Here is a 25,725-nt window from a genome sequence, read left to right on the forward strand (position 1 = left end):
TTTGTAGTCCCCTACCGGTTTCACCGGAGGGGACTTATGGTTTGCGCTCCGTCTGTCAGTCAGTCTGTCAGTCAGTCACACTTTTCTGGATCCTGCGATAACTTTAAAAGTTCTTAATATTTTTTCATGAAACTTGAAATATGGATAGATGGCAATATGGTCATTATGCACGTCATTTCATTTTGTTCCTACGTCAAAAATTCTGGTTGCTATGGCAACAAATAGACTAGAAATACTGCTGAAAATGGTGGTTTTCTGGATCCTGCGATTTCTTTTAAAGTTTTTAATATTTTTTCATGAAACTTAAAACATGGATAGATGGCAATATGGACATTATGCACGTCATTTCATTTTGTTTCTACGTCAAAAATTCTGGTTGCTATGGCAACAACAACAATTCTGACAACGGTGGAATTTCTGACAATGGTGGAGCCGGTAGGGAACTATATTGCTTGGCAATAGTCTTGTTTACAATAATTCAGACATTGGATATCATGTGTTTGGTAACATGATTCAGTATTGGATAATCATGTTTGGTTACAATAATTCAAATATTTGCTATTGTATGTTGACTTATGCTGACATAAGTCCCCATTATAATAATATTAATTTTCCAAAGGTTACTTGGAAGCATTTATGAGTATCATCAATAAATATTATTTCTTGTAAGAGTTTCTTGGGAAGAATATAAACTAAATTTGTCAAACTTGTTTATGTAATTAGATAATAATGCATTTAAAAGGGTATGGAAATACAAATGATTCTCATTTAATCATCTCACATCTGCCTTTACCTTACTAAATGAGGAATAGATTTGAAGATCTCCAATCTGGCTTTAATGGAGATTACCTTTCGCCCATCTCATTGAATTTTTGTTATCAATAATGGTTGAATCTTGGTTTTGGATTGTGTGTGAACTATTGTATCTGATATTTAATCATCTGTATTATTGTTAAGAATTTTTTTATTTACATGTTACGTTAATAATTTCAATGGAAATCAATCAACAAAACTTGTAATTGCTCCTCCAACACACCTTGTACATGTTTATTTTAAGTTTTTTTTTAAATTATGAAATGCACATATGAGCTGCGTTCTGAGAAAAATTGAAAAAAAACACACACTATTTTCCCCTTATCAAGGCCCAGATTGTTTCTGTACAATATTAAGAATATCGCCGTATTGATCATTGCTTTCTGTGCTGCAGTGACGAGCTATTGGAGCAGTTTTTGGCTCTAAACGACACATGGAAGGCCAGTTACTTCAAACGTGCCCTCAACACCAATGATCTGCTATTCAGTGCTCCCCATGTGATAGGTATGCTTGCTTTTACCTAGGATCATATAAATTAGTATGCAGGTTAATCTAGAACAAAATGAAACCTCTAAGAGCGATGTTCTTTGGCAATCTTAAAAAAATATTTAAACAATTGCACATATTGAGGTCTTTGCTTCAAGTCAGAGGGCAACCATGTTTTACAACAATCTCTTGTTACATTTGAGTCTTGATTACCAGTGGTTGAATACTTGTGTTTAAGACTTACATTTAGCTAAAAACATGTTCATAGTCATATGACGATGGGACTTTGTGCAAATGATTGAGGGCATAATATTTTTGGCAAATTTGGTAATATAGAAACAAATCACCTTATATACATTCCTGAACAAAAGTCTGATTTTTTTTCTAAATTTACTGTTTGTGTTAAAAGATCCTAAAAGAGAAGGTAACAACACTGTGGGAGACGTGATGGTGGTGGCGTCTGTTGTCATGGATAGCAGCAAACTTGACCCCAGTCTTCAAGGTCAACTGAAAGTAGCAGGTAGGTGTCATGTGAGATTGTTAGGAAAACATCATGATGTATGACTGAGAACCTTTTTGAAAGTTAAAACATAACAAATCTTTGTCTTTTCACTGGAATGACTTATAAAAAATTGAAATGTTGAAATACCTATCTGAATGTAACTTCTCAGAGAATTGAAACACACAATTAAATTTCACATTTTTGCTGTGTTCGTCCTTTGATCTGCTAGAATTGCATGCAAAAATGTGCCTGTTATGTCATCATCTGCAGGCTAACAATTTAGCACAGAGAATATTGAGATCTTTACTTTTGTAAACAAGTTTTGTAGTGCAAAGTGGCATATCTTATAAGTTTATTACATACTATGTTAATTCAGGCAAGTGCTCTAAACAATAAGTGGGTGGATGTTAATCAGGTATGCTGATTTTATGATAGACGTATATGTACACGGTCTTGTCTCACTGTGTTCATTCTCCTTCTCCAGTGACTGGAGCCATATTCAGCCACCACTTCATCCAAGATCAGCTGATCCGCAATGTGGAGGTGTGCAATTCATCCTCCACAGTGGCTTGTCATCTCCTTGACGACGGGGCCTTCCTAATAGCAACCAACCAACCTCACCTCAACACAAGCGTAAGTGCTTACCGAAGCTTAGTCAAAGCAATTTCCGGCCCACCTTATAGTTTTTCTCATTTCTGTCAGCTGATTTATCGGTCTATTAGAGCAGGAGGGCATATGTCAGACATTCCATTAAGCCCAGTTACCCCACATCATACCTCATAATTTGTATGTGAAACTTTTTACCTGGGAGTTACTCAATAGTTTCATGTGCAGCTTTTGATATGATTGTTGTGGTTTGGACTGTTGTCATATGATATCATTTACATACATGGTATCAGATGTCATATGATATCATTTACATACATGGTATCAGATGTCATATGATATCATTTACATACATGGTATCAGATGTCATATGATATCATTTACATACATGGTATCAGATGTCATATGATATCATTTACATACATGGTATCAGATGTCATATGATATCATTTACATACATAGTATCAGATGTCATATGATATCATTTACATACAAAGTATCGGATGTCAAATAATATCATTTACACACATAGTATCAGATGTCATATGATATCATTTACATACATGGTATCAGATGCCATATGATATCATTTACATACATGGTATCAGATGTCATATGATATCATTTACATACATAGTATCAGATGTCATATGATATCATTTACATACATAGTATCAGATGTCATATGATATCATTTACATACATAGTATCAGATGTCATATGATATCATTTACATACATAGTATAAGATAAAATTCAGTTTAAACAAGACCTCAAAATCCAGTTATGTGTATTTACCTTCTGGTAATGCTATAATGGCATTGGTGAAAATAAGTTAGTTTTTTACATGTTTAAAATTGCAACTGAGCGTTTTATATTTTATCTAAAATCTGAAATAATGGTTCTAATTAAAATTTATAATAAGATATATGAGCCTCGCTATGGTTAAAAGGAGTTTAATGCTTGTTCATGAGGTGTTTAATGCTTGTTCATGAGGAGTTTAATGCTTGTTCATGAGGTGTTTAATGCTTGTTCATGAGGAGTTTAGTGCTTGTTCATGAGGAGTTTAATGCTTGTTCATGAGGAGTTTAATGCTTGTTCATGAGGTGTTTAATGCTTGTTCATGAGGTGTTTAATGCTTGTTCATGAGGTGTTTTCCCATATTAGCCTGTGCAGTCTGCAAGGGTTATCAGGAATGACACTTCCCACCTAAATTGAATTTTTGCTAAGATGAGACTTCCTTTAAAGGAAAAATATAATGAAAGGGGAAAGTGTCATCCTTGGTTAATTTGGGAAAACACTTTACGCATAAGTATTCCATGTGTGCGGCTTGAATAATAAAAATATTCCTGTTTGACTTCAGGTTGGCCGATTCTTTGGCAAGGTTGACCCAGAGGTGATGAGTGAACTCTTCAATGACTCTTTCTTCCTCAGGTTGGATATGGACATATTCGTTAGCGTGAATAATTATATGCAAATGGGCCTCGTTCTGTGAAAACATGGTTGTATACATGTACGTTAAGTGTTGTCCCAGGTTAGCTTGAACAGTTTTCATAGGCTTATCAGGGACAACTCTTTCCACTTTAATGGGAATATTAAAGAATATCAAAATGATACAACATTATAGGTAAATGTAAAATGCAATTTAATATATCAATTTGTCTCCATAACTCTTCTCTGTCATTCATACACTGATTTATTCACACTCATTATCTCCCCTTCCAGACATGAGCAGTATGACTATGGGGCAGTGTGTGAACCAGCCATGGGAAACACAACCAGCGCAGGAACCCTCAACATTGTAACTAAGTGTTATTATTGTGTTCTTATGAAGCTAGTTTCTCAAAAATGGCTCAAGTAAATTCACAAGTATTGAAAGGAATATTATGAGACATAGTATAATTATGGAGGACATTTAGAGTTAGTGTATTGGGCACACAAACCAAAACTCGTGCTAGAGCATTTTATGGAGTCATTGACCTTCGTTTATTTTATTTTACATAACATAATAATGTTCTTAAATTTGTGTGTGCAAAACATGACTTGAAAAATATATAATGGATTTAGTGCATTTATTGATAGAGAGATTTTAGAGGGAGGACTTGATGGAGAGATTTTAGAGGAAAGGCAGAGTAAAAATACCATAACTCTTAATTCAGTATTTACGGAGTTATTGCCAGTTGTTAACTTTCGTGTGCACTCAATAATCCCATTGCAATTGAAGATAGAAAGATGAAACTTCAAAAATGTTGTTTCAGTCAATACTGCAAGAACTATAACTCTTAACAGTGTGCTTTAAGTTCACAACTGCCCTATTCTACCATTTGTTTGTGTTTCAGCCATCACTCGCTCTTCTGTACGAGTTTCTAACGTTCAACTGGTGGAGCAGCGTGGTCACATGGTAAGAGCACTGGCATTTTATTGGCTGTTACAATATTGAACACTTTCTTATGGGGCCTTGGAGTGGGAGGCATTATGATTTGCACTTTTCAGTCTGTACTTCTTGAAGCTTTTGTTTTTAACTTCTCTTTAAATACTGGGTGGGTCTCTCTGAAACTTTCTCAGTTTACTTACCTGTTGTGTAGATGGCTGGGAAGAAAGGAATTTTCTGAAGAATATATAGTCCTACTATGTTGAGTTTTCAACATTTCTGTAACTACTGGGTGTTTCTTTCTGAAACTTTCACTATGTCTTTAATTTGTAGATAATCATAAAGATTGGATTTCATGCTGTGCTGAGTTTTTTGCAGAAAATATGGCCATTTGTCAGTTTTTTAATTAACCAGGTTTTCCGAAGGAAAAAACTGGTTATTAGATTGGCGAATGCGGGCGGGCTGGCTGGCTGGCGGGCTGGCTGGCTGGCGGGCTGGCGGAATAAGCTTGTCCGGGCCATAACTATGTCGTTCATTGTCAGATTTTAAAATCATTTGGCACATTTGTTCACCATCATTGGACGGTGTGTCGCGCGAAATAATTACGTCGATATCTCCAAGGTCAAGGTCACACTTTGAGTTCAAAGGTCAAAAATGGCCATAAATGAGCTTGTCCGAGCCATAACTATGTCGTTCATCGTCAGATTTTAAAATCATTTGGCACATTTGTTCACCATCATTGGACGGTGTGTCGCGCGAAATAATTACGTCGATATCTCCAAGGTCAAGGTCACACTTTGAGTTCAAAGGTCAAAAATGGCCATAAATGAGCTTGTCCTGGCCATAACTATGTCATTCATTGTGAGATTTTAAAATCATTTGGCACATTTGTTCACCATCATGGGACGGTGTGTCCCACGAAAGAATCACGTCAATATCTCCAATGTCAAGGTCGCCACGACTAAAAATAGATTTAAAAAAAAAAAAAAAACTTACAAAGGGGGTTAATTTTTTTTGGTCATTTCAAAAGTTCAGTTTGAGTTTTCTCCCTTTATCAGATTTTTTTTTCACAATGAAAACCTGGTTTTGTGACAATTTTGTCCCTTGTTCACTATGGAATATAAAGTCCCCCCAACAAATTATTTCCATATATGTACCATCAAATGCTGTATTTTTGTACATAGATACATAGCCATGATTGGTAAGATAGTACATCTCAGATAAGAAATTCATTTTTGTTACTTTGGTTTTGCAGGATGTTCACCAACTTCAGTGTGTACAAGTAAGTTGTACTTTTCCAAATGTCTCTAAAATGTTTATATTTCAACATTTAACTACAAATCTTAATCTTCATTGTGTTGTTAATCATTTATGTAATTCATGGCAAAAAGTGTCATCCCTGATTAGTCTGTACAGATTGCAAGGCTAATCTGGGATGACACTTTATGAACATGCGTTAAGCCCTATTTTCACAGAGCCACTGAAGTTTGAAGGATTGGGATAACATGGCTCATATGTGAATACAGTTTTTGTTGCTTTTTCAGCTGTGTTTGATAGTTTTTTTCTGAATGTTTATTGCTGTTTTAATGCTATTTCAGCTTAATCAGTCCAAGTCCAGCATTTGTAGGTATGTTAAAAAAATTTACTTTATAATACAGTTAAACCTTATTATTTGAAAGTCTTCAGGTCAGATACATACAAATACTATACAAATAAGTTGAAAACTGAATACTACAAAAAGTGGTTGAAGACACTGAATTGTTATAGGTCTCTGTTTTTAGCTCAACTAAGCTCTAAGTGCACATAGTGAGCTATTGTGGCTACCCTCTGTCAGGCGTCCATCCTCATGTGATGTGTATTCTTTATCGTCAACATTTAGCTCGTTAACACTCCAAAGGCAACATTAATGACTCAATCTTGATGAAACATGGTCAGATTTTGCTAAAATCTAGGCTAATATTTTGCTTAAGAGGACAAGATTTGGTCAAGATTTGGTCATGTGGTCACAGTCATGTGGTCACAGTCATGTGGTCACAGTCATGTGGTCACAGTCATGTGGTCACATTTGCTTTTGAAAAGGGGAATGCAGCACTAAAAGATGCAGAAAGGCCTTAGAAAAAACACCAGGGCTTGTGATGGTCCGTCTTCAGTTATCATTCATTGTGCTTTGTTGTCAATACTTGTCTTGTGAGCACTTAAGATGCCATATTTTTAGCTCAATCTTCATGAAACTTCAGAAATTCACCACTGATATCTTTGCGGAGTTAAAAAACTGGTCACATGGGGTCACTTAAAATCACTCGCTCAAATTGAAGAAAACCTTGTGCACTTGCTCAAATTGAAGAAATGTTTTAAATTTTTAGAGGCTTTATTGATTGTCCAATCTTTATGAAACTTATAACATTTGTGGCAATTATACCTCTGCAAAGTTTGAAACTGGGTTACTCAGGGTCAAAAATGGGTCACGAGGTAAAATTAAAGAAAAAGCTTGTAAATACTCAAGAGGCCACATTTAGTGCCCAATCTTCATCACACTTGGTCAGAATGTTGCTCTAAATGATAACTCTGCTGAGTTCAAAACCTTGTCTACCGGGTCAAAACTTAGTCATCAGGAAAAAAAAAAAGCTGGTTGACATACTTAGCAAATGTGAGATATGGTTCCTGTCTTTTTCCATGATTCAGTAAGTTTTCCTGATGTGGCTATAGTCTTTGGTGAACACATTAAGTAATTTGGCCATCATGTAAAGGATAAATATTTGCATACACTGACCAAAATTGCAATTGTGGTTATAATGAAAGTTGAGTCAAACCACAAATATTTCACTGCACCATTTTAAGTGTCTTTAACTGGTGTAAAGAAACTGGCTAGGTGTCTGACAGGGCAGATGTGGAAAATCTTTCAAAGTTGTGAAGTGTCAGCCAAGATTTTGATGGGAGCAGAAAGTTTGTTGTAAAATCTTAGTCGTATTCGGAATTCATAGTATGGTACCTCTTTCAACATATAAGGGAAATGTACAGAACCATGAACCTCATTTGTTGCATGCAGTGATTTGTTTCTATCACAATTATCTGTATCACATTTTAACTGAAGTCATTATTCAATTAAAACATTAGGACAATGTCAAATAGTGTCTATGCATGTATGAGCACAGTTTGGCTGAGTTTGCTATGTGGTATACAACTTTGTTCATGGATGCATAATAGACTAATTTCTCAATGTATTTAATTAAAAACACTACAACCCAATAACACTGACATTTGAGACTTAATCTTGGAAAACTGAGCTAAATGCATATGGGCCGTGTTCTGTGAAAAGGGGGTTAAATGAATGTGCGTAAAGTGTTGTCCCAGATTAGCCTGTGCAGTCCGCATTTATGATATTTTTCCTTTACAGAAAGTCTCTTCTTTGCATAAATCCAATTGAGGCGCAAAGTGTTGTCCCTGATTAGCCTGTGCAGATTGCACAGGCTAATCTGGGACGACACTTTACGCACATGCATTTAGCCCAGTTTTCCCAGAGTTCTTCTCATTGTAATCCAGTTCCTATCCTTTCTGTGCAGTTGAAGCCAGCCAACACAAGACACAGCACTGCACAAAGGAGAGCTCCCAGTATTACTATGGAACCAGTAGCTCCTGGTCGGGTAACACCACAGACTGTGAGGTCAAACTGATCCAATGCTCCAGGTAGGAAGGTCAACAGAGGTCAGGGGTGATACTATGACAAAAAAAGAAAATGGCGTTTGCAACCAGCATAAAACCAGAACAGCCTGCGAGTAACTCGCAGTCTGTTCAGGTTTTATGCTGTTTGCTTCTCATAAGTATCGAAGGGTTGAAAATGAAGCCTTTAAAACTTGAATCTTGTAAGAAAAGTCTTGAATTTAATTTGAATTTCTTTGGGACTACAAATATGTCAAAATAAGTGTCTAAGTGGTAAAGGGTTAACCATCAGAGCTAATTGTTAAATTGCCTGTGTTTTGAAAAGAAGGAAATTGACAAAAGGAGGAGAAATCACATTCCCTGACTTAATAATTAAATAAACACCATAATGAGTAGATCTTTTGACCCCATTGTTAAAGCGTGATTCGGTATACACAGGGAGTACATAGTGCAGCGAGTTAACGGCACCAACCTGTTGCTAGTGGTGACGGAATTGCCAAGGGATGGCTGTGACCCCTGCAAGGTCAAGGTGGACATGGACAACATCATACAGGAGCCTACAGTCATCCCTCTAAAGAAAAGTATGCAGTCCTTATTGAAGACAATCCTGAACATATACCCTCTCTCCCTCCTCCCACCCCGCTGTCTACCTACCTCTCACACCCTTATTGCACCCCTTGCACAACCTCCTCCCCTCACCACTTGCCCCTCTCCCCCACCCTCCCTCCCTAGTCTCCTTTACCTGTAACAAGCTTTTCAGGATTCCTATTTTTTATCTAGTTTTTCTTTATTTTCTTAGTTTGTAAAACTGCTCATAGTTTTGCCTAGTTTTTAAGAAATGTTCCTAGCATCTTAGTTATTTTTTTAATCATTATTTGTGTCTTGTTCTGTGAAAGCTGGTCATAATGCATGTGCGTAAAGTGTCTTCCCAGATTAGCCTGTGCAGTCCACACAGGCTAATCAGGGACGACACTTTCCGCCTAAACTTGATTTTCGGTAAAGGGGACTTCCTTGAAACTAAAAATACCATTAAAGCGGAAAGTGTATTCCCTGATTGGCCTGTGCGGACTGCACAGGCTAATCTGGGACGACACTTTACGCACATGAATTAAGCCCAGTTTTCTCAGAACGCGACACATTTGGTAAATGAACTGCTATCAGTGTAAGCCCATTTTGTTCTCACAATATTTTAAGAAACATTCAGCTGAGTTATCTATGATTTTGGCAATATAGTTTGGTGTCACTGAAACATAGTCAAGTACCCATCCATGATGACATATGATCAGTCTCCAGCTCCATTATTCTAGACAAATTATTGTCCCCTACCGGTTTCACCGGAGGGGACTTATGATTTGCGCTCTGTCTGTCTGTAAGTCACGCTTTTCTGGATCCTGCGATAACCTTGTCCTTGTAGTTGATGTTTATGATTTGCATACTCATTCTTATTTTTATGCCCCCTTTCGAAGAAAAGGGGTATATAGTTTTCGCACTGTCAGTCTGTCACACTTTTCGTGTCCACTCTCTAATTCAAATAGTTTTCATCCGATCTTAACGAAACTTGGTCAGAAGTTGTATCTAGACAATATCTAGGGCAAGTTCGAATATGGGTCATGCCGGGTCAAAAACTAGGTCACGGGGTCGAAAAAAACAATTCCAAGGGAAGTAATAAGCTTTAAATGGACATAATTATCTGACCTGCCAAATTATATATTTTTGTTAAATAAATCAAAGCGGCGCAATAGGCGGCATTGTGTTCCTGACAAACACATAGTGGTAAAAGGTCAAGGTCAAGGCCATCCTACAAGGTCTAAGGTCTAAATTTACAAATCCAAGGGAAGTAATAAGCTTTAAAGGGAGATAATTATTCAATATTGAACATAGCAACTTGATATTTGGCATGCATGTATATCTCATGGAGCTGCACATTTTCAGTGGTGAATCTACAGTAACGGTAGTTGCTTTTAATTATTTGCTACTAAAAATAGAGATTTGTTAGAGACAATTATTTTCAAGGGGAGTAATTTATATAATTATAAATCTCAGATTATATATTTCCTTACCAAGAACTCAAGTTCTTTTCACAGTTACTGTACAGATTATTTTTTTATTATTATTTATAACTCAAATGATTGATTTGTAAAAGTTTTTTTTTATGATATAATTATCATTTCTTTCCTGTACTAGTTTGTGAATGGTAGGGTTCATTAGATACCTGTGGACTTATGTCCATAGATACATGATGAACTCTGGCTATGATCTCTTTGATAAAACCCCGGGTTGGATTGGACAAAATCCAAGGAAAGTAATAATAAGCTTTAAAGGGAGATACCTATACCTGCCAAATGATAAATATAAATTTTATTTCAAAGCGGTGCATTGTGTTTCTGACAAACATATCTCTTGTTTTCAGTTTGTCATGCATAACTGGTATCCCCAATAGTAATTATCCCCCGCCATAGGCGGAGGGATATTGTTTTGTTGTTGTCTCTCCTTCCGTCCTTCTGTCCGTCCGGCACTTTTGTGTTCGGAGCCATATCTTGGAAGTGCTTTGGCAGATTTCAATGAAACTTGGTATGAGTATATATATGGATAAGAGGATGATGCACGCCTAATGGCATTGTACACCATCTGTTAATAACAGAGTTATGGCCCTTTGTATCTTATAAAAACACTTTTTTGTGTCCGGAGCCATATCTTGGAAGTGCTTTGGCGGATTTCATTGAAACTTGGTTTGAGTATATATGGATAAGAGGATGATGCACACCAAATGGCATTGTACACCATTGGATTATAAAGGAGTTATGGCCCTTTGTATCCTGAAAAAATGCTTTTTTGAGTGTCGAATACATTTTTCCTTGTATAGGTATAATAAAACCTTGTTAACACTCTAGAGGCAACATTAATTGTCTGATCATCATGAAACTTGGTCAGAAGATTTGTCCCAATTATATCTTTGACCTTTTTAAAAATGGTTTCAGTTGCTTGAAAACATGGCCGGGGAGGGGGGGAGGGGCTGCATTTTTCCTTATATGGCTATAGTCAAATCTTGTTAACAATCTGGAGGCCACATTTATTAGAGATCTTCATGAAACTTGGTCAGAAGATTTGTCCCAATGATATCTTGGAGGAGTTGGAAAATGGTTGCTGCTGGTTAAAAACTTGGTGGCCAGGAGGCAGGGCATTTGTCCTTATATGACTATAGAAAAAACTTGTTAACACTATCAAAGTCACATTTTTAGTCCAATCTTAATGAAACTTGGTCATGACATTTGTTTTAATGATATCTTGGATGTGTTCGAAAATGGTTCCTGTCTGTTGAAAAATATGGCCGCCAAGGGGCGGGGAATTTATTCTTGTATGGCTATAGTTAAATTTTGTTAGCTCTCTTAAAGTTACATTTATAGTTTACTCTTCATGAAACTTGGTCAGAACATTTTGTTCTTATGATATCTTGAGCTGCACAGTATCCCAGGTCAGCCACTTTTGGCCTTCAGACCATCTTGTTTCAATCACCAATAACATTTCTACAGCAATTTCATACTTGCACAGTTTTTGCTTATGACATGATTCTCTATCCACTATATCACTAAACATCTTCCTTCACTTCCTCTTGAAAATGAGCTATCAAGCAAAACACATTGGCAAACAGAGATTCTAGTTGTTAAGGAGTTTTAGTTCTGAATTTAAGATTTTGTCTTAGGAAACCTAATTGGTAAGATATTCTTGTCTACACACAATTAAATGTACTTTTTGTACTCACACAAATTTGGTGTGGGCTAAACAGAAAGAGGTTACTTTTTTAGCGAAATAAATGAAACTTATTTATTATGAATTTACTTATTACTTATTCTATCCTTGTTATGCATTTGGGCCGGTATTTCAGGTGATGAGCATTTCTGTGAGTTGAAGCCAAGATATAGAAGAAAGACCAGTCATTGCTATGACAACCACACACTGGTATGTACAGAGGGGCTTCTCTCATTTAACCCTTTTCTAACTTAGAAGCAAAGTGAAAATGGCAATGTGCAAACAGCATCAACCCAAAAAAGCCTGCAAGTAACTCAGTCTGTTCAGGTTTTGTGCTGTTTGCTGCTCATCTGTATCAAAGGGTTGGAACTGAAGCCTTTACAACTTGAATCTAGTAAGAAAGGCCTTTAATTAAATTTGACTTTTTAAGAGACTACAAATGTGTCAAAATACATATCTAAAGGGTAAATGGTTAACATAATTATAGCACATCATATTCATATGATATGGGTCTGTATTCACTAACCAATTGGAATTAAAAAAATGGCTTAGAACCAAGAACAATTCAAACAGGGTATATATATATATACAGACTGCCACTGGTGATTATGTCATTAAAAAATGTCTCCATGAAGAATGATGGAGCTGGAATTGGTTAATGCCAAGTTTGCCTAAAAAGAATAGCTTTTCTGGTATATTCCAATTTAAAGAATATTTTTATGCCCCCCTTCGAAGAAGAGGGGGTATATTGTTTTGCTCATGTCGGTCCGTATGTCCACCAGATGGTTTCCGGATGATAACTCAAGAACGCTTAGGCCTAGGATCATGAAACTTCATAGGTACATTGATCATGACTCGCAGATAACCCCTATTCATTTTGAGGTTACTAGGTCAAAGGTCAAGGTCACGGTGACCCGAAATAGTAAAATGGTTTCCGGATGATAACTCAAGAACGCTTATGCCTAGGATCATGAAACTTCATTGGTACATTGATCATGACTCGCAGATGACCCCTATTGATTTTCAGGTCACTAGGTCAAAGGTTGAGGTCACAGTGACTCAACTAAGAAAATGGTTTCCGGATGATAACTCAACAACGCTTACACCTAGGATCATGAAACTTCATAGGTACATTTATCATGACTGGCAGATGACCCCTATTGACTTTCAGGTCACTAGGTCAAAGGTCACAGTGACTTGACACAGTAAAATGGTTTCCGGATGATACCACAAGAAAGCTTACGCCTAGGATGAAACTTCATAGGTACATTGATCATGACTCGCAGATTACCCCTATTGATTTTCAGGTCACTAGGTCAAAGGTCAAGGTCACAGTGCCAAAAAACGTATTTACACAATGGCTGCCACTACAACTGACAGCCCATATGGGGGGCATGCATGTTTTACAAACAGCCCTTGTTTATTCTTAGACTTTAAATTTAAATTTGTCACAATAATAATTTTAAAATTATTTTTGTAACAAAAACACTTTCTTGTGCCCATCGAACACATAATTTTCATTAGCCGGATTTTTTTCGAAAAAATCTCGGCTTATAGATTGATGTTGTCGGGCGGGCGGGCGGGGGGGCGGGGGGGGCGGGCGGGCGGCGTGCTCGAAAATGTTAAAGTTCTTATTTCATGGTATAACTTTGGTATGCTTGGACCTAGAGTCTTCAAACTTGACATGAAGGTTGGCCAGGATTAACAGATGACCACTGGTCATTTCAAGGTCATTCATTTGAAGGTCAAGGTCACTGTGACCTTCAATATAAAAAATGTTAAAGTTGTTATAACTTTGGTATGCTTGGACCTAGAGTCTTGAAACTTGACATGAAGGTTGGCCATAACTAGTTAGTAACCACTGGTCATTTCAAGGTCATTCATTTGAAGGTCAAGGTCACTGTGACCTTGAATGTAAAAATGTTAAAGTTGTTATAACTTTGGTATGCTTGGACCTAGAGTCTTGAAACTTGACATGAAGGTTGGCCAGAACTAGTAAGTAACCACTGGACATTTCAAGGTCATTCATTTGAAGGTCAAGGTCACTGTGACCTTGAATGTAAAAATGTTAAAGTTCTTATTTCATGTTATAACTTTGGTATGCTTGTACCTAGAGTCTTCAAACTTGAAATAAAGATTGGCCAGTACTAGAAGATGACCACTGGTCATTTCAATGTCATTCATTTGAAGGTCAAGGTCACTGTGACCTTAAATGTTAAAATGTTAAAATTGTTATAACTTTGGTATGCTTGGACATAGAGTCTTCAAACTTGACATGAAGGTTTGCAAGCACACTTAGATGACCACTGGTCATTTCAAGGTCATTCATTCTAAGGTCAAGGTCACTGTGACCTTGAATGTAAAAATGTTAAAGTTCTTATAACTTTGGTAGGTAAAAATGTTAAAGTTCTTATTCCATGTTATAACTTTGGTATGCTTGTACCTAGAGTCTTCAAACTTGACATAAAGGTTGGCCAGTACTAGAAGATCACCACTGCTCATTTCAATGTCATTCATTTGAAGGTCAAGGTCACTGTGACCTTCAATGTTAAAATGTTAAAATTGTTATAACTTTGGTATGCTTGGACCTAGAATCTCAAACTTGACGTAAAGGTTTGCAAGCACACTTAGATGACCACTGGTCATTTCAAGGTCATTCATTTGAAGGTCGAGGTCACTGTGACCTTGGATGTAAATATGTTAAAGTTGTTAATACTTTGGTATGCTTAGACCTAGAGTCTTCAAACTTGATATGAAGGTTGGCCAGAACTAGTAGATGACCACTGGTCATTTTAAGGTCAAGGTCACCGTGACCTTGAATGTAAAAATGTTAAAAAATAAAAAAATTGAGATCAAACTTTCCTAATTGTCAATTCAAGTTCATATTTGTGACCTTAAATGTTATTGTTGTTCATGTATATGCATGCATTCAAAACATAACACAAGGTTTGCTCATGCCTTGAAAAGTACTTACATTTCATTTTGACCTTTGAACAATATTTCAGTAATTTAAGTATTGCATTGACAAAAACACGAAAGGTACTTTCCTGTCATTTAAATCAAAAATCCGGCTTCAATGCGGTCATCTCCGACCGCGGAACTCTTGTTAACTATTAAATTTGTGTGAAAGCAGTGAAGAAGTGAGCTCAATCTTATGGTGTATGCACAGACGTCTGGTAGTTGTGTCAGAGTTCTTAAAAATACACTGAAATCCAACAAATCTGTTTTGACCGAAATGACTCTTTATTGCTCAGAAGCAAAGTAAAAATGGCTATATGCAATCAGCATAATCCCTGAACAGCCTGCAAGTTTCTAGCAGTATGTTCAGGTTTTATGCTGTTTGCTGCTCATCAGTATCTTAGGGTTGGAAATTAATCCTTTAAAACTTGAATCTAGTAAGAAAGGTCTCAAATTAAGTATGATTGTTAAGGGACTACACATGTGTCGATGTTTGTATCTGAGTGGTAAAGGGTCAAGGTCATGCACATGTTTTCTACTGTGTCATGTTTCAGGAGGATGACTCCAAGTGCAGGGGCTCCCAAACCCACCCACTGTCCTTCCTCACCATGCTGGTAACCACGGCAACACTCCTACTGGTCACCCGATGACCTTGACCTCACTCATTGGCAACAGCTTGGCAACAGAGAGAGAATCCAGTCTAACAGTGTGTTGAAAGAAAATTCAATTTCTAGAATGATGTTTGAATAATTCAGTGTTACAGCGTACCCGGTTATCACAGTTTATTTGATCTTGCAGTGGAATGGTTTTGAAATGTGCTTTTATGTTAATTTTTTTCTGAGGAAAAGTGAAATCAAGATTTGAGAAAAATACATTTGACTCTTCAAAATGTAAAGATATAGTTTTTGAAAATATTTATTACAAGGTGGGAATTACTTAAAAACATTCCTTTCGTATTTCTGAATATGTAAAGAGAACAAGCACATATTTAATAAATTACTTACTATTTTTATATTATAGAATATATGTGTTAGCAATACAATTAGCTTTTAGTGAACGTGGGTTTTATCATGTACAAAACATTATGAAGAATTATTTATTCCAGTTGTTGTGCCATGTTTTCTTTTTCTCCATTTATTTTAAATTGTAGGGTATACACAGTCTTTGTGATGGAGAGAATTTCTGTAATTTAGTTTATTTCTTTAATCCATTACATTGTCTTACGTTTTGTCTAGTCTGTCAACTGAATGCTTTAGTTGTGATACCTACTTCATGTATAGTTTGTTTAGCACTATAGTTTTTGTTACGTTGTTCTGTGGTTCCCCACACTATAGTTTTTGTTACGTTGTTCTGTGGTTCCCAACACTATAGTTTTTGTTACGTTGTTCTGTGGTTCCCAGTTATTCACTGCACACTGAGACATATTTGGTACCCTGTCTGCTTACTGGTATTTTAGAAATGAACCGCACTCATGGAAAACCAGGTTTAATGAATGTGTGTAAAGTGTCCCCCAAGGTAAGCCTGTGCTGTGTGCACAGTCTTATCTGTTACATTACTTTCAGTTTTTAAAGAATGATTAATTTAAAAGGAAATCTCATTTAAAATAAAAATCCAGTCTAGGCTGAAGTTGTTATCCCAGGTTAGCTTATTCTGGACCACACTTAACACACAGGCATTAAACCCTGTTTTCCCACAGACCAGCTGATATAGTGAGCAGTCTGTTAACAGAAGCCCTAAATCACAGTTATGAAAGCACTTAAAACATTATTTTGTTCAAATTTGACCACCCATTTTACTTTAAGTGTGTTTGCCCTGTTAGATAATTATGAAATAAGTTTCTATTTATGATATTGTGTCTTTGCTTTGTAATGTATCCTTCTTAATGCACATGCCCTAAGTTTACTTCCTAATTAGCTTGTGCAGTCTGTATTGCACATAGGCTAACCTGGGACAACACTAGTATAGTTCATGATTAGTGTGTGCAGTCTGTATTGCACATAGGCTAACCTGGGACAACACTAGTATAGTTCATGATTAGTGTGTGCAGTCTGTATTGCACATAGGCTAACCTGGGACAACACTAGTATAGTTCATGATTAGTGTGTGCAGTCTGTATTGCACATAGGCTAACCTGGGACAACACTAGTATAGTTCATGATTAGTGTGTGCAGTCTGTATTGCACATAGGCTAACCTGGGACAACACTAGTATAGTTCATGATTAGTGTGTGCAGTCTGTATTGCACATAGGCTAACCTGGGACAACACTTTTCCACCTAGACTGATTTTTCATTTTAGAAGACTTCCTATAAACTAAAACTTCCATAAAAGCAGAAAGTGTTGTCCCTGATTAGCCTTTGTGGACTGCGTATACACATTCATTCATCAGTCCTTTGTGGACTGCGTATACACATTCATTCATCAGTCCTTTGTGGACTGCGTATACACATTCATTCATCAGTCCTTTGTGGACTGCGTATACACATTCATTCATCAGTCCTTTGTGGACTGCGTATACACATTCATTCATCAGTCCTTTGTGGACTGCGTATACACATGCAGTCATCAGTCCTTTGTGGACTGGGTATACACATGCAGTCATCAGTCCTTTGTGGACTGGGTATACACATGCAGTCATCAGTTCTCCCAGAGGTGGGCTTATAGTACATTTTCCAGATTTTGTTTTTTGCTGTGCAATATTTATTTGTAGGATGTGATTTAAAAGTACAGTGTATAAATGTTTAGTTTTTTTCATTATTATAACTTTTGTTATTAGATTGTGATTTAACTTTGACGTATATGCGTTCCTGTTAACACATGTTATTTTTGGAGATGTATGCATTTACATGTAAATTTGGTATGAATGATTTGGTAAGATTTGCTTCAGAATGCATTTCTTCAGAATATGCACACCTTTTAGGTTGTTTTTGACAAAAATTATTGTTGCTATAGAATTAATTAATAACTAATATCCTTCTTAAAAAGTACTTAAGCATGGTTGAAGAAATTTGGTGTGTTTATAGATCGCCAGTGTTTTTTGTATGACTATTGATATCTTTTATCACATTTTTAGCTTGACTATTATATATGAAATAAATATAGTGGAGCTATCCTACTCGCCCCGGTGTGGGCGTTCCCGTTAGCGTGCAAATGTTAAAGTTTGCGTACTACCCAAATATATCCTATGTCCTTTGACATATTGCTTTTATATTTTGCATACTTCTTTACCAACATGACCCCAATCTATAAACAAGAGCAGACAACTGTATCAAGCATTTTGACAGAATTATGGCCTCTTTTATACTTAAAATATGCATATTATTGATAAATCTATGTCAAAGTTTGCGTACTACCCCAAATATTTCTTTTGTCCTTTGACATATTGCTTTCATATTTTGCATACTTCTTTACCAACATGATCCCAATCTAAATACAAGAGCAGACAACTGTATCAAGCATTTTGACAGAATTATGGCCCCTTTTATACTTAGATAATTGAACATTTTGCTTAAATTGCCATAACTTCTTTATTTATGATCACATTTGATTCATACTTTGACAGAACAACACTTACCTGCCATCCTGACATACCACAATGCACTCCACCCAAACCATCCCCCATACCTCATCCCAGAATCCCCCTCCCCCCCCCCCCCCCCCCAAAAAAAAATAAAAATAAATTTGTTTTCCTTATTTTTGAAGGATCATCTATTAAATGACCACACACCCATATTATACCCCCCCCCCCCCCCCCCCTCTCCATGATCGCTTACATTATACTGTCAAGCACTCGAATAGTCGAGCGCGCTGTCCTCTGATCCTCTGACAGCTCTTGTTTAGTGTGCAGTTTATGATAGCTAGTTGTGATTGTCCTAAAGTGACCCTTTTATAAATAAATTTGTTTTCCATTGTTATTTTAGTGTTGTTGTTCTTTCCTTTTTTTTCTTCGTATGCATAGTTTCTTGAAGAAAACCTTTATTCTGTAGCAAGTATTTTTTCTACAGAAACCATATATATGAAAGTACCTATTTGTTGAGCACCCATGTGGCAAGCTCAATAAAGCAGTAAATGTTGGAGTTTATGTGTGTGTCTGTGTATCCAGAGCTCCAGATAAGGATTTAGTCTAAAGGGTATTTTACCCCCTGATATTATTGTTAAAGGGTATTTAACTCCTTTATTTCTGCCATAAAGGGTATTTAGGAATATTTAGGGGCATTTACCATTTCCATAGAAAAAATATTACCGGTATTAATAAATGCAAACACAATAAATTTTAAAATGATGATATGAACTGACTTTCTTTAAAATATTCAACTAACATGTGTTGTATTTCTGTCTTGGGTCTTTCTTGCATAAAGTATTCATATAGTACACGAACGTCATTTTGCAATTAAACTAAGTTATGGCACTGCTTGTACAATTGACAAGTCACACTGCCTGAGGTCTATGTAAGTTAACTATAAACTACTTCAACAATGAGATCGCTTAAAATTATTTTTAATTTTTTTTTAAGCATCATAAGATTTATCACCGTTGGCATACCCCCCTATTGTAATAAACAGTTACTTCCTGCAGGAGCCGCTGTTCGCTTGAAACGTCCCTTTTCCCAAATAAGAACAAGATAGGCCGCCATTTTGATAATAAGATTCTTTTGATTGACTTACTTTTGATTTAAAGTTTAACTTACACTAAACACTCAACTGGATTATTGGTTAAACTGATTAGGCACTTTAATCGATAAAAAATACGTACCAAGATTTGTATTGCGTAATGTTACGTACTGGAATTGTTTTTTATTTTATTTTTCAATGCATAAATACGCAGATACGCATCTTATCTGGAGTTCTGCATGTATCCACTCTTGTTTAGACTGTAACTTCATAATTGATCATGCAAATTAAAAATAAATTACCACAAATGTTCACAATGTGGAGGAGACTTGAAGGGAGAAGGATCAGTCAGGCATTGGACCCATCAGGAAAGCTCACAGGTCATAAACCAAGGTTAGAGGTCAAAGGTGGCAATACAACAGCTTGTGTGTATCGTAACTATCACTTTTACAGCAATGTTAAAACTACACAACATAAGGTGGGTCACCAAAACTAGAATAAACCAATGTTCACAATTTGAAGACAGAGTGTCACATGTCAGACTACTGGCTAAAAGAGCCAGATCAGTGAGGAGTCAAAGGTACATTTTATAATATCTTACCACAAATATACTGTATACAACATGTCCCTACAAATGCTCCCCTTGTCAAAGATCAAGAAGATCAAGGTAACACTTGGAGGAGGTTGATACTCATATTAATACTCAAATATTAAAATAAATGAAATGTTAGACAGGCATGTAGTTTTCGTGTTTATGAAACATACTTAAATAACATTTGTAGATACAGTGTCTTGTAGATTGAGAGACCTTTCATCATATTATGGGTGCAAAAACTCTAAAGAGATAACAAAATAGAACACAGACTGGAAATATGTTTTTATTTTTAGCTTCCATTGTTGGTTATTTTGTTGGATTGGCAATAACAATTTTATTTTGTCATTTCATAAAAGAAACAAATATTCTTGGATTAAAACAAAACACAATCCCATTAACTTGTTACTTAACAATTATCAAAAAAACAATATAAAAGGAACCAACAAACTCGTCCAAGGTTCAATGAAACTACATAGAAAAAAACACTGATAAAACTAGATATATCAAATTATTCAATCTTTTCGTGTTTGCATCGCTTCATGATATTCAGAGTTTTTTAATCGTCTAAATATGAATATAATGGATATTTTAGAGCATGGTAAATGTTCAGTATTACTGTTTCTTGCAAATATAACTAGAACACAAATTTGCGAATCTGAAACATTTTTTCAATTGTGTCCATTAACAAAAACGTGAAAAGGCTCCTCTAAGTCTCATATTTAGTAGTGGCAAAAAAAGATAAAACAAAACAAGCCTAACTGTAATCCATAACAACATAAATTCATCAATACTGGGTATATCCAAATAATTTGTGTAATATTAAGGTTACAATGTATAAAAGTTAACATCCAAAAATCTGAAATACATGACATACTTTTATCTTAAAATATGATTTCTTTTAATAAAAAAAACTTCAGATTTATTATTCTTACTTCAGCTAACAACTCATTTACAGTAAATACAATCCTATTTGAGTAGGCAATGACTGATGTTGAAAACAGGAACAAAACAATGAAATACCTAATACAACAGAAAGTACTATCACAAAAAATACAACCAATAAGATTTGAAAAATATTTCTACAATTGTGTTATGATTTTGATCATTTTATTAAATTGAGATGTTAATTGAAAATAAAATGACAAAATACAAGGGCCAAAGGCTATAGGTCGCTCACCTGAGCATTGAATAAATTAAACTGTTGTAAGCTGCTTTTTTGATGTTTGATAAATAAATATGGCTTTTCAACTTACTTCTACCCGGAAACATTTTTGAATCTTCTGAGATATCATTTGAACACATGTTTTGATACAGTTTTATAAGGATTTGGCAAAAAAATGTTACTTTTAAAGTGTTCACAAGGTTTCATTACAGCCATTTCAGGAAAATGCAACCGGGATATAATTAGAACAAATGTGATGAACAAGTTTCAATAATATCAGACACAAAATAAGACTTCTAGAGTTATATTAATGTTTCAATACAAGATTGGACACACAAAAACTTCTGTGTTATTCACAAAGTTTCACTTTAGCCGTATAAGGAAAAAAGTCCCTGCCCTTGGTGGCTATGATCTTAAATGGACCGGAACCATTTTCATACTCGGCAGAGATAATATTAGAACAAAGGTTTGGGGCAAGTTTCATAAAAATTGGACAAAAAATACACATGCTCAAATGAATTCACTGTACCCATTGAAAGAAAACTGCCAAGGTCAGTGGTAGCCATGGTTTTCAAAGGACCAGAACCATTTTCGAACTAGGCCAAGATATCATTAGCACAAAATATAATGTTCTGAGCAAAATTCAAGATTTGACAAAAAATATTACTTCTTGAGTATTCACAACCTTTTTTTTAATTTGACTGAGTGACCTAGTTTTTGACTTGAGTTGAAAAGTTTCAAACTTGGCCGAAATATCATTGGAAACAATTTTCTGACTAAAGCATCATGAGGGTTGGGAATAAAAGGCCTCTATAGAGTGTTCACAGGATAAATAATGACTTCTCACGACAGACAACAAACAAATAACAAAAGGTGATTGCACAAAGCAAACACATCTGATTTTACTTTAATTGGCACCATGTGCATTAATTCTTACTTAAGGCCCATGTGTTGAATTACCATTGCGTTGACTTTAACTAAAGGCCCATGTATTGAGTTAAACTGAAGGCTCGTGTGTTGACTTAAAATGAAAGCCTGTGTGTTGATTTTAACTGAAGATCCACATGTGACTTATAAACTAAAGGCCTACCTGTTGACTTTAACTGAAGTGCCATGCATTGACTTTAACTGAAGGCCCATGTATTGACTTCAACTGAAGGCCCATGTATTGACTTAAACTGAAAGCCCATGTAATTACTTGAACTGAAGGCCCACATGTTTACTTAACTGAAAACCCATGTGTTGACTTTAACTGAAGGCCCACCTGTTGACTTTAACTGAAGACCCACGTGTTTACTTAAACTTTAGGCCTACGTGTTGACTTAACCCTTTCCCACTCAGCGGCAAAGTGAAAATGGCTATGTGCAAACAGCATTAAACCAGAACAGCCTGCGAGTAAACAGCTTGCGAGTAACTCGCAGTCTGTTCAGGTATTATGCTGTTTGCTGCTCAGTATCTAAGGGTTAGAATTGAAGGCTTTAAAACTTGAAAGTGGTAAGAAAGGTCTTCAATTAAATATAACTTTCTAAAAGACGACAAACATGTTAAAATACGTATCTAAGTGGGAAAAGGTTAAAGGCTCACTTTGACTTTAACTGAACGCCAATGTGTTGACTTTAACTAGAGGCCCATGTGTCGACTTTAACTTAAGGCCCATATAATGTTCTAAACTGAAGGCCCACATATTGACTTAAACTGAAGGCCCATGTGTTGACTTATACTAAAGGCCCACATGTTGACTTTACCTGAAGGCCCACGTGTTCACTTAAACTTAACGCCCATGTGTTGACTTAAAGGCCCACATGTTGACTTTAACTAGAGGCCTATGTGTTGATTTTAACTGAAGGTCCATGTGTTCATTAAAACTTAAGGCCCATGTGTTTACTTAAGGGCCCACATGTTGACTTAAACTTCAGGCCCATGTGTTGACTTTAACTTCAGGCCCATGTATTGACTTTAAAGCGGGTATATACGATTTTGTCAAATATTTATGAATTTATATAAACTGTGTAAAAAACTTATTATATATATATTTCAATATAAATTAAAATAAAAGTTAAGAAGAACATGTGTCGAAAAATGCGAAATAAGCCAGATATTTAATTCTGAAATTGAAAACGGCTGTACAGCCGAATTCGCCAGCATGTATACCATACATGTACGATGTGCATCTAAACTTAGTTTAACGGTTTATTTGAATTCCTGCAACGATATCTATTCATACGACACACGAACACTATCTCCGATCCTACTGCAAAGACGAATGCTTCGGTTATTGTAGGAAAATATGTACGTCACTATCGGCTCGGGGCGCTAATTTGCCATTGCTGCATTTTATGAAATTCGGCTTTAATGTATAATTTTTCTTGCCTATTTTGTGTTATTGTAACATATTTTATCAATATATTACAATTTAACACATGTAAAAAAATCGTATATACCCGCTTTAACTAGAGGCCCATGTGTTGACTTCACCTGAAGGCCCATATATTGCTCCTAAACTGAAGGCCCACATGTTGACTTAAACTGAAGGCCCATTTATTGACTTAAACTCAAGGCCCATGCATTTACTTAAACTGAAAGCCTGTGTGTTGACCCAAACTGAAGGCCCATCTACTGACTTAAACTGAAGGCCCATGTATTGACTTAAAATGATGACCCAGGCGTTGACTCCAACTTGAATGCCCAAGTGTTGGCTATAAAAGAAAGCCTGTGTGTTGCCTAACTGTGTTGACTTTTACTAAAGACCCAACTATTGACAATAAAGTTGACTTAAAGGCCCACATGTTGACTTTAACTAGAGGCGTATGTGTTGATTTTTTACTGAAGGTCCATGTGTTCATTAAAACTTAAGGCCCATGTGCTTACTTAAGGGCCCACATGTTGACTTTAACTTCAGGCCCATGTGTTGACTTTAACTTCAGGCCCATGTATTCACTTTAACTAAAGGCCCATGTGTTGACTTCAACTGAAGGCCCATATATTGACCTAAACTGAAGGCCCACATGTTGACTTAAACTGAAGGCCCATTTATTGACTTAAACTAAAGGCCCATGCATTTACTTAAACTGAAAGCCTGTGTGTTGACCCAAACTGAAGGCCCATGTCATGAATTAAACTGAAGACCCATCTACTGACTTCAACTGAAGGCCCATGTATTGACTTAAAATGATGGCCCAGGTGTTGACTTTAACTTGAAGGCCCAAGTGTTGACTATAAAAGAAAGCCTGTGTGTTGCCTAACTGTGTTGACTTTAACTGAAGGCCCAATTATTGACTTTTATAGAAGGCCTATGTATTCATTGACTTACTTAAAGGTCCATGTATTAACTTAAAATTAAGGCCCATGCATTTACTTAAAATATAGGCCCATATGTTGAATATTATTGAAGTCCCTGTATTGACTTTTCCTGAAGGCCCATGTGTTGACTTTTACTGAAGGCCAATGTGTTGAATTTTACTGAAGGTCAATATATTGAATCTTATCAAGGCCTGTGTTTTATCTTTAACTTAAGGCCTATGTATTGACTTTAACTGAAGGCCAATGTATAGACTTAAAATGAAGGCCCATTCGTTGACTTTTACTGACGGCCCTTGTGTTGAATTTACATCAAGGCTCTATTGTTGACTTTAATTGAAGGCCAATGTATCAATTTAAACTGAAGGCCCCTGTATTGACCTTAACCTAAGACAAATGTGTTGACTTAAAACAAAGGCCAATGTTTTGACTTCAAATAAAGGCCTTTGTACTGACTTAAAATGAAGGCCCATTTGTAGACTTTTACTGAAGGCCCATTTTTTTTACTTCAATCTAATGATTTAAAATGAAGGTCCATGTGTTGACTTTTACTGAAGGCCCCATTAACTGAATGCCAATCTAATGACTTAAAATGAAGGCATATGTGTTAACTTTTACCAAAGGTCCATCTATTGACTTAAAATGAAGGCCCATGTGTTGACTTTTACTTAAAGCCAATGTTTTGACTTAAACTGAAGGCCCACATGTTGACTTTAATTGAAGGTCCATCTATTGACTCAAAATGAAAACACATGCATTAACTTTTACCACAGGCCCATCTTTTGACTTAAAATGAAGGCCCAAATGTTCACTTTTACCGCAGGCCCATCTGTTGACTTAAAATGAAGGCCTATGTGTTGACTTTTACCGCAGGCTCATCTATTGACTTAATATAAAGGCCCACATATTAACTTTTACCAAAG

General features: G+C 36.0%; 1 protein-coding gene across 4 annotated transcripts in view; it reads left to right on the forward strand.

Annotated features, from left to right (window-relative positions):
• Positions 1-17,084, forward strand: part of LOC127857599 (voltage-dependent calcium channel subunit alpha-2/delta-2-like) — a 126,890-nt gene extending 109,806 nt beyond the window's left edge. For all 4 annotated transcript variants that reach the window (XM_052394080.1, XM_052394086.1, XM_052394094.1 and 1 more), the window contains 12 exons: positions 1,208-1,317; positions 1,709-1,819; positions 2,286-2,434; positions 3,770-3,840; positions 4,132-4,207; positions 4,746-4,807; positions 6,033-6,059; positions 6,376-6,404; positions 8,338-8,461; positions 8,873-9,015; positions 12,318-12,391; positions 15,694-17,084. In XM_052394080.1, the coding sequence (XP_052250040.1) occupies positions 1,208-1,317; positions 1,709-1,819; positions 2,286-2,434; positions 3,770-3,840; positions 4,132-4,207; positions 4,746-4,807; positions 6,033-6,059; positions 6,376-6,404; positions 8,338-8,461; positions 8,873-9,015; positions 12,318-12,391; positions 15,694-15,789 (1,072 nt within the window). In that variant the 3' untranslated portion in view covers positions 15,790-17,084. The remainder of the gene's footprint in view (positions 1-1,207; positions 1,318-1,708; positions 1,820-2,285; positions 2,435-3,769; positions 3,841-4,131; positions 4,208-4,745; positions 4,808-6,032; positions 6,060-6,375; positions 6,405-8,337; positions 8,462-8,872; positions 9,016-12,317; positions 12,392-15,693) is intronic.
• The last annotated feature ends 8,641 nt before the right edge of the window (positions 17,085-25,725 follow it).

The sequence above is a fragment of the Dreissena polymorpha genome, chromosome 1 (genome assembly GCF_020536995.1).
Source record: "Dreissena polymorpha isolate Duluth1 chromosome 1, UMN_Dpol_1.0, whole genome shotgun sequence".
In the NCBI taxonomy this organism is placed as follows: Eukaryota; Metazoa; Mollusca; class Bivalvia; order Myida; family Dreissenidae; genus Dreissena; species Dreissena polymorpha.